At 40.0% G+C, this 19,587-nt stretch overlaps 1 protein-coding gene across 1 annotated transcript in view; it reads right to left on the minus strand.

Moving 5' to 3' along the window:
* Positions 1–5,616: 5,616 nt before the first annotated feature.
* Positions 5,617–19,587, minus strand: part of LOC127645358 (otogelin-like) — a 64,509-nt gene continuing 50,538 nt past the window's right edge. Inside the window, 12 exon segments of the mRNA XM_052128949.1 lie at positions 5,617–6,677; positions 6,770–6,849; positions 14,239–14,284; positions 14,672–14,791; positions 16,341–16,445; positions 16,531–16,709; positions 17,053–17,128; positions 17,280–17,320; positions 17,514–17,612; positions 17,925–18,026; positions 18,322–18,426; positions 18,552–18,656. Coding sequence (XP_051984909.1) covers positions 6,477–6,677; positions 6,770–6,849; positions 14,239–14,284; positions 14,672–14,791; positions 16,341–16,445; positions 16,531–16,709; positions 17,053–17,128; positions 17,280–17,320; positions 17,514–17,612; positions 17,925–18,026; positions 18,322–18,426; positions 18,552–18,656 — 1,259 coding nt within the window. The 3' untranslated portion in view covers positions 5,617–6,476.

Consider the following 19,587-nt stretch of genomic DNA (forward strand, 5'->3'; position numbering starts at 1 on the left):
TACATATGATAAACACTATATATTGACAATTTATTGATAATTGTCATTTTAAAGTTTATTGGGACATGTCCTAAGGATAGCAAGGAGTTAATAATATTAAGAAGAGGTTCTGAGATTACAGGGAATACCTCTTTTATGAACTTGGTTGGTGTTGGATCTAACATACATGTTGTGGCTTTTGATGTTCAGATAAATTTTGTTAGCGCTTCATGACATATGACAGCGAAGGATAGAAGTTGCAGGTGAGGAAAATTACAAGACACTGTTTTCTGAGGTACTGTGAAATATGATTGCATAATTCCAATTTTATTTCTGATTATTTAAATTTTATCAGTAAAGAATTTCATGAAGTCATTACTCTTGTGGTGTGACAGAATATCTGGTTCTGTTGAGGCTTTGTTCCTAACCAATTTAGCCACAGTACTGAATAAACACCTAGGATTGTTGTGGTTATTTTCTACGAATTTGCTAAAATATGCTGGCCTGGCAGCTTTTAATACCTGTCTGTAGCTACAGACACTATCCTTCTATGCACCACGAAATACCTCTAATTTTGTATTCTTCCACTTGTGCTACATTTTCCAAACTGTGTGAACATTGTTAACTGTGTGAACATTGTACCATGGTGCAGGGATTTTTTTCTTTAATTTTCCTTAATCAAAGGGGGGTGACACTATCAAGAGTGCTAGAGAAGACTGTATTGATATTTTCTGTTATTTCATCAAGTTCTTCTAGGCTTTGGGGTTTACTGAGTGTTGAGATAGATCTGGAAGATGATTAGTAAATCTATCTTTAGTGATCGAAAGAATAGTTCTACTTGAACGATAGATTGATGTAGATTGAGTAATATTAGCTGATCACAGTATATAAGAGACGAGGTAATGATCCAAGATGTCCTTTGCTGAATTTCTATAGTATCAACATCAACTCCATATGACAGAATTAAATCTAGCGCAGTGGTTCTCAACCGGTGGGGCGCGCCCCCCTACGATGGAAGGGAAAAAAAAAAACAGAAAACATTTTTGGGCACATTTTTTTTTATCACTAAACTACTGTCATAAAAGTTATAGTTTTGTATATACATAACTCCTGAATAAAAATTTAAATATGTTTGGACTGATTTAAAAAAAAAGTTTTGAACAAATTTGATTGGTTTGTCGATAGTTAGTGCAAATGCAGGTGATAAGCATAAGCGGTTTCATTAAGCGAGTCATTGAGTCATTCATTCAAACGATTCGTTCAAATGGCCGATTCATCAAGAATGAGACAGATGTTTGTGAATGGGTCATTGAATCTTTGACTCAACCGATTCGTTCACAACACTGAATCATTCAAAACACGATTGAGTATTGCTGTGAGATGCGCTATGCTAAATAAATAACAATACATTGTTGTAACAGCAATATCTCCAAGTTTTGTTTTTCACTGTAAAAATTTCATTATTTGCCAATGCAAAGAGAGTGCCGCCACCTTTTACCCCCACTTCAAGCACTGATTATAACACAAACAAATCATCCTCCTGGCGGCTTTTTTTTTTTTTTTGGTCAAAAGCGACAAATCCAGCGACTTTTACTGGTGTTTTTGGAGACTTTTGTGGTGTTTGGAGACTCGAAAGCACGAATCACTCTGCAGTTAGGCCTACTGTGCTCAACAAACAGCGGGTGCTGCCGTGAGCCCCTCTCCCGTCCAAAAGCACTCACAGGCGGTCAGTCTCTCAGTAGCCTCGCGCAGCAGTCAGAGCAAAGAGGAGACACACACACACACACCCCTCCGCGTCCAGGCTGCAAATGAATCGCGCATGCGCATGGCCGCCGCCGTTCCCGCCCTGGCTTACAGAGCGGGGTATAAATGTAAATGTTCACTCACTCTCACACAAAAATAAATCACTGCATTTAAATTGACTCGCGACATAGCTTTCCATTCACTCTAGTCTAGTCTCTTGCCAAGTTGGCTTGTGCCAGCTCTCGCTAGTCTTATCAATCTCGATTTACATAGGCCTTTACTACAAAACCCCAACATTCTTTTTAAAGACTAAACCCACAAACATTCTTTTTTAAGATTAGATCAAATCTCAGCCCTAGCCATTATTTTTTTTTAACTGCTAGGCAGTAGCTACACTTAGCTAAAACTACCCACACGACTAAGACACACACACACTCACACACTCACACACACACTGACGAGGACTACAATCGTTAAGTATTAAAATAAAATCTGAATTGTCTGCAAAATAATTATTTTGTTCGTTTAATTAAAGATTGTGCCTAAGTCCCGACTGATTAGCCCCTGATACGTCTCTCAACATACACCACACACACAGTTACATATTGCCTAAACTTTATTGAAAACACATCAAAATGGAGAAATTTCTTGTGAGGACCAACAAGCCAACCGACGCACCACCAGCTGCAAAAAAGCTTCGAAGATACGATGAAGCATACCTGCAATTTGGGTTTACAGTCAAGGCTGATCTGAGACCTCAGTGTGTCGTGTGTGTCGTGTGTGCCGAGGTGCTGGCAAACGAAAGTATGAAGCCCTGCAAATTAAAAAGGCACCTCGAAACAAAGCATGCTGGCATTAAAAATAAACCAGCTGAATATTTTAAAAGCAAGCTTGATGGCCTCCATCAGCAACAGGCAACCATTTCAGTGCACAGCACTGTGTCTAAACAGTGTTTGGAGGCATCATATGTAGTGGCCAAAAGGATCGGTAAACTAGGTAAACCGCATACAATCGCCGAGACTCTCATTTTGCTGGCAGCGCAAGACATGTGCAGAATAATGATAGGTGATAGTGCAGCAGCCAAACTCGGTGCAGTACCACTGTCCAATGACACAGTCGCTAGGAGAATTGTAGACATGTCCAATGATATCAGAGAGTAACTGATAGAGTTCGTAAAAAAGAGTCCTTACTACGCGCTGCAGCTGGACGAATCCACTGATATTGCTGGGCAGGCACAGCTCCTCACCAATGTCAGGTATCTGCGGGACAAGGCGATTGAGGAGGATGTCCTGTTTTGCCGGCCTCTTCAGTCGCACACTACAGGAGAAGCCATTTTCAATGTCCTTGATATTTTTATCCGTGAAAATGGTTTGGCTTGGGACCGATGCGTTGGCCTATGCACGGATGGTGCGCAGGCAATGACGGGGCGTGAGCGTGGCCTAGCTGCTCGTGTTCAGCAAGTAGCTCCACTTGTGAAATGGACACATTGCATGGTACATCGCGAAGCACTAGCTGCTAAAAAATGCCGGTTCTCTTTGACTCCGTGCTGAACCAATCCGTGAAAATAATAAATCTCATCAAATCACGGCCGCTAAACTCTCGCTTGTTTGGGGTCCTCTGCCAGGAGATGGGGTCAGGGCACGAACAGCTGCTTCTGCACACTGAAGTTCGCTGGCTCTCCAGGGGGCGGGTGTTACAGCGGTTGTATGAGCTGCGAGAGGAGGTGAAGTGGTTTTTGACAGAAATCAAATCAGATCTGGCGAAGCATCTGGATGACACTATGTGGCTTGCATCTCTGTCCTATTTGGTCGATATATTTGACCGCTTGAATGGCCTCAACCTGTCTTTGCAAGGCCGCGAAACTCATATTTTGCTCCTTGCAGACAAAGTGCACGCCTTCACACAAAAACTAGACCTCTGGCATGGCTCTCTCTTCAGCTCGGTCAGGTCTATCCCAAAAACTCTTCCAATTGTCTATAAATCCTATTCTATTCTCCTTACACCTTGTCACCATAATGAGCAGGGAGGGGGCCAGAGCATATTACAGTGTCTGACAGTGTTTTTGCACATTCACACACCTCTTTAACATTATCTCTAGTGATTTCCGACTGCAAAGCCGGACATCTTTAGTGCTGAAATAAATAACAATTTTAGAAAATCATTAGCCAGCAATTGTAAATTTTATCTGATGTCAGACATTCTGGTACCTGAAATGCATTTAACAATAGTGGCTGGAGTCTCTATTTCCTTACAATAGAATCACCAATTATTAGGGCACTTTTAACATGATTCTCAGTGGGTGCATCACTGAGTGGGAAGATTGGAAACCCTAACAGGAACAGGAGACTGTTGTCACTTTGCTGAGAGAGTATGCCGCCGAAACGCCCTGCTGCGGGGGCTCTAGAGCCGGAACCAAAGTGTGTGTGTTGCTCTCTGTACTGCCCGCATCCGAAACAGTATCTACTGGCTTCTCTTTCTCAGAAATAACATGAGCAGATGCCATGACTTACTGCAATTGATTGTTGTTGTTGTTGTTTGTTGTTCCTGAGTGGTGAGGGTTTGAGATCGATGTGAATCTCTCATGCAATTATTTGGTGTTATGGTTGTTCTTGAAAAGCGGTGCTTTGAGATCGATGCAATAATTTGTGTAATAAAGAGGAGAAAAATGGGTGCACACTGTAAAATGCATGCAGTTTATTCACAATAAAAATAGAAAGCGGATGCATCGCGAGCTAGACGCCAGCAGCAACAGGTAAAATACACACAGATGAAACAGTAGAAAAGTGGAAAAGCACGAAACATGTGGTAAAATGACAAAGGATAAAATTATGAATGTATGAGAATAAGAATAAGCAATGCTAAGCAGACAAGCAGGCTACAAACACTTGTGAAGTGTACTGTCAGCAACAGGAACAGGGAGTCCAGTGACGTCAGTCAGTCCAGGTTGGCTGTAACACCTCGAGCACTGTGTGCTCAGTCCACTGCTCTTCACACTGCTGACACATGACTGCACTGCCAAGTTCAGCTCCAACCACATCATCAAGCTTGCGGATGACACATCTGTCATAAGCCTCATCAGCAACAATAATGAAACACTCTACAGAGAGGAAGTGGCACAACTACTTCAATTGTGTGGTGCTAAATACCTGTCCCTCCATGTGGGGAAGACAAAGGAGGTTGTGATGGACTTCAGGAGATACTCTGTTGACCACCTCCCACTGACCACATATGGCATGACCGTGGAGAGAGTCAGCAGCATTAAATTCCTGGGGGTGCACATCCCAGAGGATCTCACCTGGACCACCAACACTATATCAATATCCAAGAGGGCCCAGCAGCGCCTCCACTTCCTACGCCAGCTGAAAAGTGCAAGTCTCCCTCCATCCATCCTCACCACATTCTACAGGGGCACCACTGAGAGTATGTTGACCAACTGCATTACTGTCTGGTATGGAAACTACAGCGCCGCAGACCGCAAAACCATGCAGCGAACAGTGAATAAAGCTGCAAAGATCATCGGTGTCCCTCTCCCCTCTATCATGGACATTTTCCTTGCACGGTGCTCCAGCAAAGCCACCAGTATTTTGCAGGACCCCACCCATCCCTCCCACAGTCTTGTCCAGCTCCTACCGTCCATCAAATCCGAGCCTTCAAGACTCATATCTAATAAAATCAATTTTGATCAATTAAATATATTAAATATTCACAAATTATAGCCATTATGATGTGAAAAACAATATAATTTGGAAATTGTAAAATATAAATCGATAAACTCGACAGAAGTTAAGAACAGCCTAACTGTTTTCTAAAGATGTTTTATTGAAAATGGAAATATGCCTATAGCATGGTACACAAATAAAAATATTAAAACTAAGCATATTATGTTTTCTGCAATTCTTCAACAGACAATACGTATTTTAAACCAAGAACCTAATGAAAGCTCCACTCCCAAAAATATTTTATTGTGTCTATGAAATACAGAGGCATTCATTATGATGCCCTTTTGCAATACTGTGGATACAAAAACAGGAACTTCACATATTTGGTATGTCAGTACTAAATCCAGTAGCTCACAAAAGAACCTAAACCAGTTTTTAAAATGTGCCATAATGTATAGAGCAAATTAAGTTTCTAAAATCTAAATAATTTAGACCATATCATGAAAATAACTGTTTATTTTGCATCAATTGAAGTGCTTCATAGATCAAAACCATGCATAATTTATCCTTACTGTATGCATTTAAAATCTTGTATCTTGAATGAAGAAATTGTTCTTATGTGGTAATAAATAAATAAAGTGCTCAAAATATAGCATATAGTCAATTACTCAATGAACATGTGATTATTACAAAACATGTCAAATCACTTCATATTCAGATCATTAAGTAATATTACCTGTAGAAAAGTATCTACTGTAAATACAACTAGTAAGTCTTCTCCAAAGTAGAATTTCATATATACATAACAGGAGCACAGCTGCAGTTTTGAAGTAGTTATTACTGCTGTTGGATTCATGTATCCTCTAATAAACACAGCTGAGCATGTGCTTCCACATTACTTACATTTCAAACATGCTGCCACCCAATTTATAAAATGTTCTGACATACTATTAAAGACATTTGAAAAACATACAAACAAACAAAAAAACAAACAAAAAACTTTGCAACACTTAAGACCTTATGGTGCTTGTGAAATTAACTTTCAAGTTGAATTATAGGTAACACTTTCTTTTATAGTTTACACTTTCAGTGGATTTAAGACCACTGACAGGAACAGTCCGTTGGTTCCTGTATGGTGTAGCTGACCCATGTGGAGTTTCCACTACAGTAGAGTTGGACTGAACGGCGCTGCAGCCCCAACTCTCTGCAGCACTTACAGAAACGTGCATATGTGTTGATATTGTAGTTGTAAATACTTGCAGATGGACACTTTCCATCACATGACACTATATTGACCTGTGAACATGGCAGACATGGTGTGAGCCACACATAAAGCTCAAGGGGAATTAAATCCATATGATAATAGGCATATTCTTAAGTGAACTTACCGGTCGGTTGCTACGGCAATCATTCTTTCTAATTGTCATCCTCACTGTCACTTTCTGACAAGACTTTCCATCCTCTTTACCTGCAATGCAAGAAGTCAATGAATTATCTTTTTCATGCTGTGTAACAGTTCTATTTCATGCAATAAATAACTTCTGCTCGTCCTAAGTTACAACCCCAATTCCAAAAAAGTTGGGGCAGTATGAAAAATGCTAATAAAAACAAAAAGGAGTTATTTGTAAATTATATTCACCCTTTGCTATATTGAAAGCACTACAACTAAACATCATATTATGTTTTACCTTGTGAATTTCATTTCATTAGATTTTTTCTTTTTTAAATGTACAGTAATTTCAAATCAGATGATTGAAACACACTCCAAAAACGTTGGGACAGTCCAGTGTTTACCACTGTGAAACATTACCATTTCTCCTAATAAAACTTATAAAGCATTTAGGCACTGAAAACACAAGTTTGTTAAGTTTAAAAAGTGGAATTTTCCCCCATTCATCCATTATTCAGGTCTTCATCTGCACAAATGTACAGGATGTCTGTTGCTGTATTGTGCACTTCATAATGCATCACACATTCTCAATTGCAGATGGTCTGGACTGCAGGCAGGCCAATCTAGCACCCGCACTCTCTACTTATTCGGCCAGTATGTGGTTTGAAGTTGTCCTGCTGAAACTGCCGGGATATCCCAGGAAAAGAAGGTGCTGGATGTCAGTAAATGCTGCTCCAAAATTTTTACATATCTGTCTGCATTTATGGTGTGCAAGTTACCCATGCCATGGGCACTGACCCTGACCACTGGGTTTTGGACCTGACACTGAGCTTGGATGGTCCTTTTCCTCTTTGGCCCTGTCACGATCCACTGTTGTCTGCCCCGTGATTCACTTGTCAATTGTCATGCATTACACTTCCCATGATTCCCGGCCCTCATCACTGTGTTATTGTGCTCACCTGATTGTCGTTTTGTCATCACCATGTCTGTGTATTTAAACCCTGCTGTTTCTCCATTCCTGTGTCGATCGTTGTTGGATGTAGATGTTGGTATATGTTAAGGTATATGTTAGTTTTGATTTGTGCTCATATGTTAGTTTTGATTTGTGTTCTCCTGCTCTCCGTGGATGTTTCTCGTGTTTATGTTTAGTTTTTTCCCCACGTGGATGTTTTGTTTGTTCCCCGTATTGTTTCATTCATTAAAGAAGCTGCTCTTAGATCCCCACTCCTCGTCTGCCTTCGTCTGAATCGTAACAGGCCCAGAGAACATGACAGCTGTGTTTTTGAAAAAATATATTTGAAATGTGGAAAAGTGGTTGAAATTGTGTTGATGTAGTGACACTATGGGTCGCTCTTGAGAGCCCCAAAACACCTCATATCTTTCGAGAAAAGGCCAATGAGAATTGGCGATTGGAATTTGCATGCCACTCCCCCGGACATACGGGTATAAAAGGGAGCTGGAATGCAGAGTTCTTTCAGATTTTTTCTTTGGAGCCGAGCGGTTGTGTGGGGTTCACTGATGTTTCATTCACCTCTTTAAGAAGTGTTTGCTGCTGGATATACGGTGCATTCCAGTGACTTTCTCTCCTTCAGCACGATCAGTGTACGCCACTGGGCGCTTCGACAGTGCAAAAAGTGTGTATTTCTCCTCTAAAGAGTATATTTCCCCTATTAGAGCAAACACATTGACGTTGAACGTATTTTTAAAGACGCATCTTTTAAAGATGCCTTTCCGTCTGTGTAGTTCCTGGGTGCAGTTGTTACCTCTCCGCCTCTGATGGTCAAGATCGCTACCTCACTGGGTCATGATCACGTTCAGGAAGCGTTCATGGATGGTTCATGTTCTCACTGAGAGTACATGACCATGGCAATGTTGTGGTCACGGAGCGGCTGAGGGTTATGCCGCGATACCCCAGGTGGATAAAGCGATCGTAGAACACCAATCCTGGACCTGTGAGTTCTGTACCGGGCCTTGCACAGAATCCAGTTCAAAATTCTGTTGCAGAAACTCATTTTGACATGCATCTGGCATCAAGATTGGTTTATGGCAGTAGACTTGAAGGACGTGTATATATGTCTCGATTTTTCCTCGACACAGACCTTTCTGATGGTTCACGTGCGACGGTTGGGACAGGTCCTGGACAGGTCCACGCCTGCTTTGGCACATCGACTGCCTCGAGTTGCAGGCAGTACAGCTCAGGCCACTCAAATCCCCGCCAACCTCAATGCCACTACAGACACACTGTCGTGGCAGGTGATGCTCAGGGGAGAGTGGAGACTCCACCCCCAGGTGGTTCAGCTGATTTAGAGTCGATTCAACAGGGCAAAGGTAGACCTGTTTGCCTCCCGGTATGCTCTGATGGGAGCCCCCCTCAGCACAGACATGCTGGCAAACAGCTGGGACAGGGCACCATCTGGCATGCACGCCCAGACCTCTGGAACCTCCATGTCTGGTCCCTGGACAGGACACATTAGATCTAAGTGGTCTACAGCCCGCAGTGGTTAACACAATCACTCAGGCCAGGACTCCTTCCACAAGGAGCTGTATTCCCTGAAGTGGCGTATGTTTGTTACATGGTGTTCTTCCCATAGCGAAGACCCCCAGAGATGCACAGTCGGGTCAGTGCTTTCCTTCCTACAAGAGAAGCTGGAGGGACGGCTGTCCCCCTCCACCCTGAAGGTGTACATAGCTGCTATAGCAGCGCATCACAATGCAGTTCAAGGTAGGTCCCTTGGCAAGCACGACTTGATCATCAGGTTCCTGAGAGGTGCCATAAGGTTGAACCCTCTTAGGCCGTGCCTCTTTCCCACATTGGACCTCTCTGTGGTCCTGCTGGGCCTTCAGAGAGCCCCATTCAAGCCCCTAGAGTCAGTCTCATTAAAGACCATCCACCTGACCGCGCTCACTTTCATTAAGAAGTATGGGGACCTGCAAGTGTTCTCTGTCAGCAAAACGTGCCTGGAGTTCGGTCCGGAAGACTCTCAAGTGACCTGAGACCCCGACCGTGCTATGTGCCAAGGTTCCCATGACCCCCTTTAGGGATCAGGTGGTGAGCCTGCAAGTGCTGCCCCCAGAGGAGCCAGACCCAGCCTTATTGTTGCTGTGTCCAGTGAATGCTTTGTGCATCTTTACACTTCATTACACTTGGATCGCACGCAGAGCATTAGACGCTCTGAACGTCTATTTGTCTGCTTTGGTGGACAGTGGAAAGGGAACACTGTCTCCAAACAGAGGCTTGTCCACTGGATCATAGACCCCATCGCATTGGCCTACCAGACCCAGGCTGTGCCCGCCCACTTGCGGGTTCAAGCAAACTCTACAAGGAGTCTGGCATCCTCATGGGCACAGGCAATGGCACCTCTCTAGCAGACATCTGCAGAGCAGCAGGCTAGGCAACACCCAATACCTTTGTGAGATTCTACAATCTCCGGGTTGAGCCGGTTTTGTCCCGTGTTCTTTCAGGTACGAACAGGTTAGTTTCGTAATGCAGGGCAGCTGGCCAGGTGTACCGATAGCATTTAGTACCTTTCCCCTCCAGGACGTGAAGTTGTACGCTCTTTTCTTGCATGCAAGCTCACCAGCCGTGAACCCTAGATGTCCTTCCTCCTAGCCCTCTGGCTCACAAAGCAGAGGAATTCGTAGTCAGACCCAGTACGTGTGCTAATGTGCCCTGTTCTGGTGTAACCCCGGTAACCTCCTGTGATGTATTTTCCGCAGCACGGTCTGCCTTCGCTAGACCCGCGTCTCCCTTGGGCAGAGCTCTCTCTGCCCCGGTCTCTGTGTTTGTAGAGCTCCTCCCCTAAGAAAGGCAGGACCTTCCACCACGGCCCTTCCATGTGCGGCCTAGAGCCCATGTGACATATTTACCACATGTTTACTCCTCCTTTGGGGCAGGGTGTGGTCTCCTGGGGTCTTTTCCCCCTGCGGAACGCTCCCATTCTAGATACCATACTAGATACTAGATTACTGAAGCATCTGTAGGCAAATTGAAAAGCCTCAAATGACCCTTGCTCTTGAAGGACTAGGCTGTTTTTGGAAGCTCCTTATAAACTACGACACGAATGCCTCACCTGTTTAATATCTCCTGTTCCACAATGTTATTTTAACTCGCCAAATTGTTATTAGTCTTAAATTGCCCCGGTCCAATCTTTTTTAGAGTGTATTGCAATCATCTGATTTTAAATTACTGTACATTAAAAAAACAACAATGAAATTCACAAGGTAAAACATCATATAATGATTATTTGTAGTGCTTTAAAAATAGCAAAGGGTGAATATATTTTTTTTTATTAGTATTTTTCATACTGTCCCTTTTTTGTAATTGGGGTTGTAGGATTAGCATTTCAAGCAAAGAAGAACCTCCTCCCTCTGGTAGATTACCATTTAATTGCTTGGTTTTATTACAGTAATATGATTTTTAGCAGACATCTGATACTCAGAATCAATGTTGCCAAAAACCTATTAAGGGGTTAACTGCTGCTAATGCTTAAAATGTTTAAACATTTTAATGAATTGCTTACCATTTAATAGGTGAAGAAACTTCATTGGCAACAGCACACTGCACAAGCATATTGCTGGGAAGTCACTTCAAATTACATGAATGATGGCTTTGCCCCGGTATACACTCAAAAGAAAATACATGGTATACACATTTTGCTGCTTGTTCAATTTACTTAATTCAAATGAACCAAGGGAATACAATTATGGAACATTTTGTCACAACTTGATTTCACTGTGTTCTGTCTCTGTTCTGTTATTTTATGCATTTTGAGCAAGATGAGAATAGGTAAATGTTTTTAATGCTTAATGTTCTGTTATATTGATATTTTAAAATAGTGTCTGTTATGCTGGAGTTTTGGGGGTTAGCATTGTGGTGAAGAATGGCACTTGTGCTTAGGTGGGGGATGGACTTTCACTTTTAAGTAAAACATGGTTCAAGTGCTGCTTAGCTCTATAAGCAGTTGTTACTAACTTGACAGTGCAACAGTTTTACTGTCCTTCACTTGCTCACCTGGCATATCCTAATGATTAATAAAATAAATTAAGTTGGTCCAATATAAGAAAACGTATTTAAAGATTTTAGTTTGACGAACCTAATGAAGTTAATTTAAATCTACTATAGTACATTGTTTTGACCTAATCCAACTTAATTATGTTGGCTCAATGAAACTGACTTAAAAGAATGTTATGGGTTCAAACATGTTCAGCTCAATTGACAGCATTTGTGGTTTATGTTTACATATGTTGGTTATCACACAAATGTATTTCGACACGTCCCTCCTTTTCTTTAAAAAATCTAAAATCAAGGCACTTACAATGGAAGTGAATGGGGAAAATGAAAGTTAATTTGGCCAATTTTTGGAGGGTTTATACACTATAAAAACACTTTCATTCATTCTTCTGTTAATTTTTTTTTTATTATTTGAGCTGTAAAGGTGTTTAAATGGTCATTTTTAGAGTCATTTTAGTGTTTTAGGGTTTGTTGACATCACATTGTCATGGTAACAAAGTTGTAATATTGGCAACAACTTTACACAGAAAAGGTTAGTAAGCCATTTTTTCACACTAAAATCATGTTTACACACATTGTTTATGTCTTAGGCTTTACTAAAAAGTGTGCATTTTAATGTTCACTGTGGAGGCGAGGGCATAGTCGAGCATTCATTTGGGGGAGATAGGAAGTGGTAAGGGTTTATAACTGAGATGAATTGCTGTTAATTGCTGTTTCTTTGTTCACAGTGACAGATGGGCAAAATAAAAGGGGCCAGACCTCAGAGCAAGAAAGAGAGAGCCCAGCTGAAGGTTCAAGTGTGTTGGCAGCTGCCAGTCCCACTAAATATAGCGTTTGAGTGTTTATATATGAAGCTTTACCATTACACAGTCAAGCAAACATGTTATTGTGTGAAGAATTGGATTCAACGTCTCCCGCTTCCTCATTCCTCAAACCCGTTCACAAATTGGCCCCCATTCACTTCCATTGTAAGTGCCTCACTGTAACACAGATTTTTGCTTCAAAGTCAAAATATATTTTTGTTGGTACTCAACATTATGCCACAAATGCTGTCGATTGACCTTAACTTGTATTGAACCAAGAACATTCCTTTGATCTGAATTAAACTTTCTAAAATTCAATAAGGGTAATTAATAAATATTTGGAGTATATAAAGTAATCTATTATTTTAATCAGGTTTAACAACCACTTTCAGCAGGATGATGAGGCTACATCTATTTATTTTCCAGTCCACAATTATTATTTTTTTTGTGTGATACTAAATGGTAAATAGACTGTACTACAAATTTTACTGATGGGTTATCTTTTATAAAAAATTCCTTTAAGATTAATTCATAAGATTTTAATATGTATTTATTATATTTTAACTAATACTGAATCAGAGAAATAACCATTCTTTCCCCACTTAGCTGAAAAATAATTTCTATAAACTACTCATCTACTGAAAAAAAAGTGATGCATATGATTTTTACTTATTTTCAAGATTGATGTTGTTTCACCACACTGAAAGCAAAATAAGAAGAAAAGAATAAAAAGCCCCAAATAAGCCCCAATATATATATATATATATATATATATATATATATATATATATATATATTTTTTTTTTACCAATACAAATATAAATCAGTAGTCAGTAGAAGCTGTAATAGTTTGGGTAATGTGGCATAAGAGGCAGACTTTGAAGAAGAACACAAATAGGGGAAACACTTAGTATTGCTAATAATGCCAAATAACCCAAAACATTACCAAACACCCCATAACCACAAACTAGACCTACTGTGTGATTAGAGGCTACAGCCTAGGTATTCTGAATCATGCAGATCTACAGAAACTCACTACTTGGCCACTACCAACAGTACATTGTTGGCAATCAACAATGCACTGCCCGACAAAGCAAAATGGGGAAAGATTTCGCTATGTCAATGAGAAAATTTTCAAAGACTTTCTTTAGGGACAAGTAACTTAAAAATAAAGTATATTTATTCCAGTAAGCAGTGATCTACAACTCTGTTGAGAGTCCTGTTTTGTTTGAATAGGGGGAGTACATTGTTGGAAATCAACAATGGTGATGGTGAGCCTCAGGGTCTGATGTTAGTACCAGGTACCTTGTTCACAGTTTGTGCTAACTGTGGGTTTCAAAGGGCTAACAGGGAAGGGGAACATGGAGTTTTCAGAGCCTGGAGAGATTGTTACACAATGTTACACTTACCCTGATATAGCATACTAATATTTTGCTATGTTGCTATGCTTTTCTTTTATGTTTTGTTCCAGTGAATTCTCTAATATTCTCTAGATTTCTTGTACTTAAGTGACATGCAGCCATTGTTTTCATGCTGTATACATATGCTGAGGGGAAATTACTCTTGAAGAAACAGATGTGAAGTTGAGCTTTCATTTGTGAATGGTAGTGTTACTGATGGAGATGAACAAAGAAAATAATCCTCTGTACTCACATGTCTTGCAGCATCCATCCATGTAACTAACAACAGTGCCGCCAATCTAAGACAAGATGAAGACTTTTAAACATGTAGAAGGGGTCAATAAATGGGGCAGTTTATTTAAATTAGTTTAATGAATTGCTGTTTTAATTTTAGGCACATTATGATTGTACTGTGTCTTTAGCTTTTTACAAACTTTAAACAAAATCTTAATGGCAGAATAAATTTAAAGTATTAGTTGGATTGTTTACTTTGTTCCTGACTCAGGACCAGTTATGTCTCAGAAATAGAATGGAAACACCTTGATCTGTGTATAAATTAAATCCTCTAATGGACACTATATAACAGACTAAATCTCCACATCATTTTCATGTGTTTGTATGTGTTTGCATATACCTTTACCATGATGCTATACTTAGGTTTATGTTTATTAAGAGAGAGAATTCACCTTCATACATTCTGTCTCATTGAAGTGGGGGCAGCTGTAGGGGTGAGAGACAAGCACAGGTCCTGACAGAGTGTCTGTGCAGTCATAGTGCATGCAGTCAGACACCCAGCTGCGCCCTGGCTGCAGACGAGCAAACAGAGAAGATTGTCACATTCACAGCAGAACAGACAATAAATGCACAGTAATACACTTTAGACCATGTGGCAGACCATGAACCATCCTCGAGACAGACTCACAGACTTGACTGTCAAGTTATTTCAACAATTCAGACAATATGTCATAGATTTCTTTCTAACCACAAAACAATAAAACCGCAGAGTAACATTTGACATTAAAAGTAAATAGCAGGAAAAAAAATATTTCCTCATAATAGAACAATACATATAACAACGTGGCTTGTAGGGCTGTAAATTACTGCATTACATATTCAAACTTTGTTAGTAGAATTATATTTAAATGTCAAACAACTATAAAATGATGTTCTGCTGAAGTAAAAATTGTCTCATGAATAAACAGCCTTGTCTCACGAAAGGGATATTTTTCTAAACATTTCACAGCCGTGGTTCCAATCTTTTATTTATAGGGATAATAAAATTACTATGGGAAAAATAAGATATTATTTAAAAATTTTAACTGTGTGCTATGTAAAAGACAATGAAGCTAAGGTTTAGCACAGAGTTAAATTAATGACAAACATGAACTTTTCCATACTCAGTTTTATGATGATGTCAAGAGCATGTGAATGAAATTAAATACCAGACAGAGAGATGACAGAAATGTCTATGTTTATAAAAGTATCCATGGTGCAAGCGATCAGACGTGATTTTTCCGGCCCTGCTTCTCATTCTGGAGCTGCACAGATGTGTGAGAGAGCAGAGCTGGCTGCCAATGATTTTCTCTGCACACATGCTGTTTTACTTGCAATAATGCAGAGCCAACTCAAACAGATACGGAGTATAACGATGAGAAAGTATTATCTTATTTATTTTAATGCTATAGTTATTTATTACCGGTGAAGTGTAAGACCAATAGCAGCTTGAATATCTCAGTGAATATGCTGGATTCAGTCACATTATGCCTTCCTTAAAGTTGTCAGAATGTTAATTAGAGCTCTGAAGAGTCACAAAAAGTCAGATCAAATATATACACCCCATTTAATTTGTGTGAAGACTTTGATTTCAACAGTCTTGCTCACGTTTCAATAGCTGTTGTTGATACCGGAAGTAAGTTTACACTGTGAGGGCCATCCTTGGAATCGAGAAACGTGGAAGTGTGACAATATTGCCTTTCATAGTCAAAACATTGAGACTGTGATTAAGCAGGTTGCTTTTTAAAGTTTGTGCATAAAATTAAATTGAGAAAATAGTTAATGAGAAAACCTCCTCTGTCCCTTGATTTCAGCAGTCAATTCAAACAGTTTAATGAAAAACTTTCACTTTTTCATAATCAAATACTGAAACTTTTATTTTACTCAAGTAAGCTTTTGGCTAGATACTTTTCACTGAGTTATTGTTTGACACAGTAACCATATTTATCTGAAGTATAATTTCTCAGTTTTTACTCCTCTAGAGGCTTGATTATATTCAAATATTTTTGGCCTGGCATCAAACAATAGAAAGCAAAACAGACCACAATTGAATGGAGATCAAAATGATTTGCTGAATATCACCTTGTACATAGTTACAGATCCATTGTCACTCTGCTGCAGGCAGGAGATGTTCTTACACACCCCACAGCAGCTGCTGTGGTCTTTAGGAGGGATGTAAATTTGGTTCTGTTCAACAGGTAACACACAGTTAGTAGGCATGTTTGTGTTTGGCTTGTGTGTATGTGTGTCTTTGTGTACCTTAAATACTCACAGGCTGACAACGTGCAGTGCAGTTAGTGCTGGTTGCTTTGAGGACATAGAAACCTGTGGCAGAGTCCAGAGTGTGTGTGCATTGTGTAGTGTAACACACACCCTGTTCACGGTGCTCGACCAACGTCTGTCCCGGCCGCATCACTCCCCTTTGTCCATCCACACACACTGCCTCTCTCACTACAAACACACACACACACACACACACACATGCAATGAGATACATAAATGCATTAGATAAAGACACTCTGAGGTACGGTATATTAAGAGAAATTCCAATTTGGGCAATTTCACTGAATGTGGAACAAAATTATTTCAAATGGTTAGGAGCTGTTCTCACAGAATGTGTTTTTTCTTGCATCCATCTGCTCTGTTTTGAAACTGTTTTTCTATGTAAACATGTGGCTAATGGACATATTTGATCATTGCGATGCATCTCGCTGCTTTTTAAGGGTTTCAGTTTTATTCTGTTCCATTCTGTTTGAACGGCCCCTGAGTATTTCAGACAGAGGTGTATTCTCACCACACATGAATTGTTTGCAGCTACACTGGTTTTCTGGATCAGACAGAAATGACCTGTCTAACTGCATACTCTCCCCCTACAACACAAACACCTCATATCACATATGACCCAACCAATCTAACAAGAGCCTGATCAGACACAAATGTAAATGGAAAACAAAAGTAAATAAATCATGATTAGGATATATATTAAAATCTGAATGAAATGATAGAGTGCTGAAGACTCACCAAAGAACATTTAGGTCGAATTATTTTCTCACATGCACATTCTGAGATAGAGAAGAGCTTTAGTCATTTTCAAGATCACACACATGCACACTCAAAACAGATCTACATTCTGTTTCATTAGCACACATTCACAGACACACACAAATTGCATACAAAACATAGATATATTCTTAGACTGATACTCATGACAAAAAAAAAACTTGTCAACTTAGATAATATTTTAGAGCAGCTTACCACATGTCTTTGCTGGACAACACTGTTCTGGAATCCTTGAGGAAACTAAAGCCATGCCAACTGGACATGTGACCTCTAAACATCGAGAGGTCTCACACACTGCATGCATACACACACGGTTACTGTAAGACTTCACAATTTAGTTCAGTTTATGTTGCCTTTTCAAGGCAACCTTTTGGTGATTAATTTGTAGACCTTTAAATTTGTCAATATTTATATGATCATTAATTTATAAAGCAGTATATGAGGTGTAAGCTGCTTGTTCTCCTGTGGATGTATAGTACAGAATAATGCTTCATAAACTTCTCCAACAGTAAATGGCTCATCATTAGCTCCATGGATGCATTTACCACTGAGAATAATGTTTATAAATGTTTATGGATGTTTATACATGTGTTTGTGTGTACTTACAGCAGTGATAAACTGGGCAGCAGTGTTCTGTGCTGTTTGTGTCCACGATCAGAAGTTCTCCATCTTGACACACAGGAGCTCCCTCCGAACATTTGTCACAAACTAAAACACAATAACGGACACACAAAATGAACGTAACAATCAACTGTAAGTCAGGTTAAAATGTGCAGTACATTACATGATTAATACAGTAAAGGCAGGACAGAGGTAAGTTAAGGCTGATATCAAATAATTTGTGTGTGAATTTGTTTTAAATGGAAAAAAGACAAATTGAAGATGTTTAGAACACTGGAGCCTCTCTGCAGATGTAAGCAGGAGTTCAGATTTAGGTATAGCTTACTTTAGGTGCCACAGCCTAAATCTATTGATTAAATATTTATAGATATTAATTACTCACTGCAGATGTGGGCCAAACAGCAGCTGCCTTCAGCACGAGTGACGATTAATATCTGATCCTCTCGACAACCAGGGATGTCCAAGACACACTGATCAGGATCACACTCTATAGAGAGCACAGTGTCATTGAACGAACATGCACACATAAGCACAATCTCATGCATAGTCACATTGAAACAAAAAGTACACAAACCCAAATACACAAACTGGAGTGCAAACATCCAAACTCACCACATATGTTTTCTGGACAGCAGGAGTCCTGCCTATAATACGACACCAGCTTCTCCCCATATTTACAGTCTGCAGGAGCCATCTCACACATACTCTGATTACAAACTGTCACAAAACATAACAGCAGAGATAAAACACAGGTCTAAAATTATTATAATTAGGGGTGGGCGATACAGCTAATATATATATATATATATATATATACACACCGATCAGCCACAACATTAAAACCACCTGCCTAATATTATGTAGGTCCCCCTCGTACTGCCAAAACAGCACCAATCCGCATTTCAGAATAACATTCTGAGATGATATTCTTCTCACCACAATTGTACAGAGTGGTTATCGTAGAGTTTGCCGGTTCAAACCAGTCTGGCCGTTCTCTGTTGACCTCTCTCATCAACAAGATGTTTCTATCCACAGAACTGCCACTCACTGAATGTTTTTTGTTTTTAGCACTATTCACGTGTAATTCTAGAGACTGTTGTGCGTGAAAATCCAAGGAGATCAGCAGTTAGAGAAATACTCAAACCAGCCCGTCTGGCACCAACAATCATGACAAGGTCCCATTCTGATGGTTGATGTAATAATCTATCTATAGAACGGCCATACTGGTTCAAACTGACAAAGTCTACGGTAACTCAGATAAGCGCTCTGTACAATTGTGGTGAATAAAATATCAGTTCAGAATGCTATTCTGAGATGCAGTTTGGCACTGTTTTGGTGGCACGTGGGAGACCTACAAAATATTAGATGATAACAGATGGTTTTAATGTTGTGGCTGATCGGTGTATATAATACACTCATCGACTACATTATTAGGTACACCTGTTCATCTACTTATTCAGATTATCTAATTATTCGGATTATCTAAGTAGCCAATCGCGTGGCAGCAGAGTAATGTATAAAATCATGCAGTTAATGTTAACATCAACCATCAGAATGGGGAAAAGTGTGATCTCACTGATTTAGACTGTGGCTTGATTGTTGGTGCCAGATGGGCTGGTTTGAGTATTTCTGTAATTGCTGATATCCT

This window comes from Xyrauchen texanus, chromosome 1, assembly GCF_025860055.1.
Source record: "Xyrauchen texanus isolate HMW12.3.18 chromosome 1, RBS_HiC_50CHRs, whole genome shotgun sequence".
In the NCBI taxonomy this organism is placed as follows: Eukaryota; Metazoa; Chordata; class Actinopteri; order Cypriniformes; family Catostomidae; genus Xyrauchen; species Xyrauchen texanus.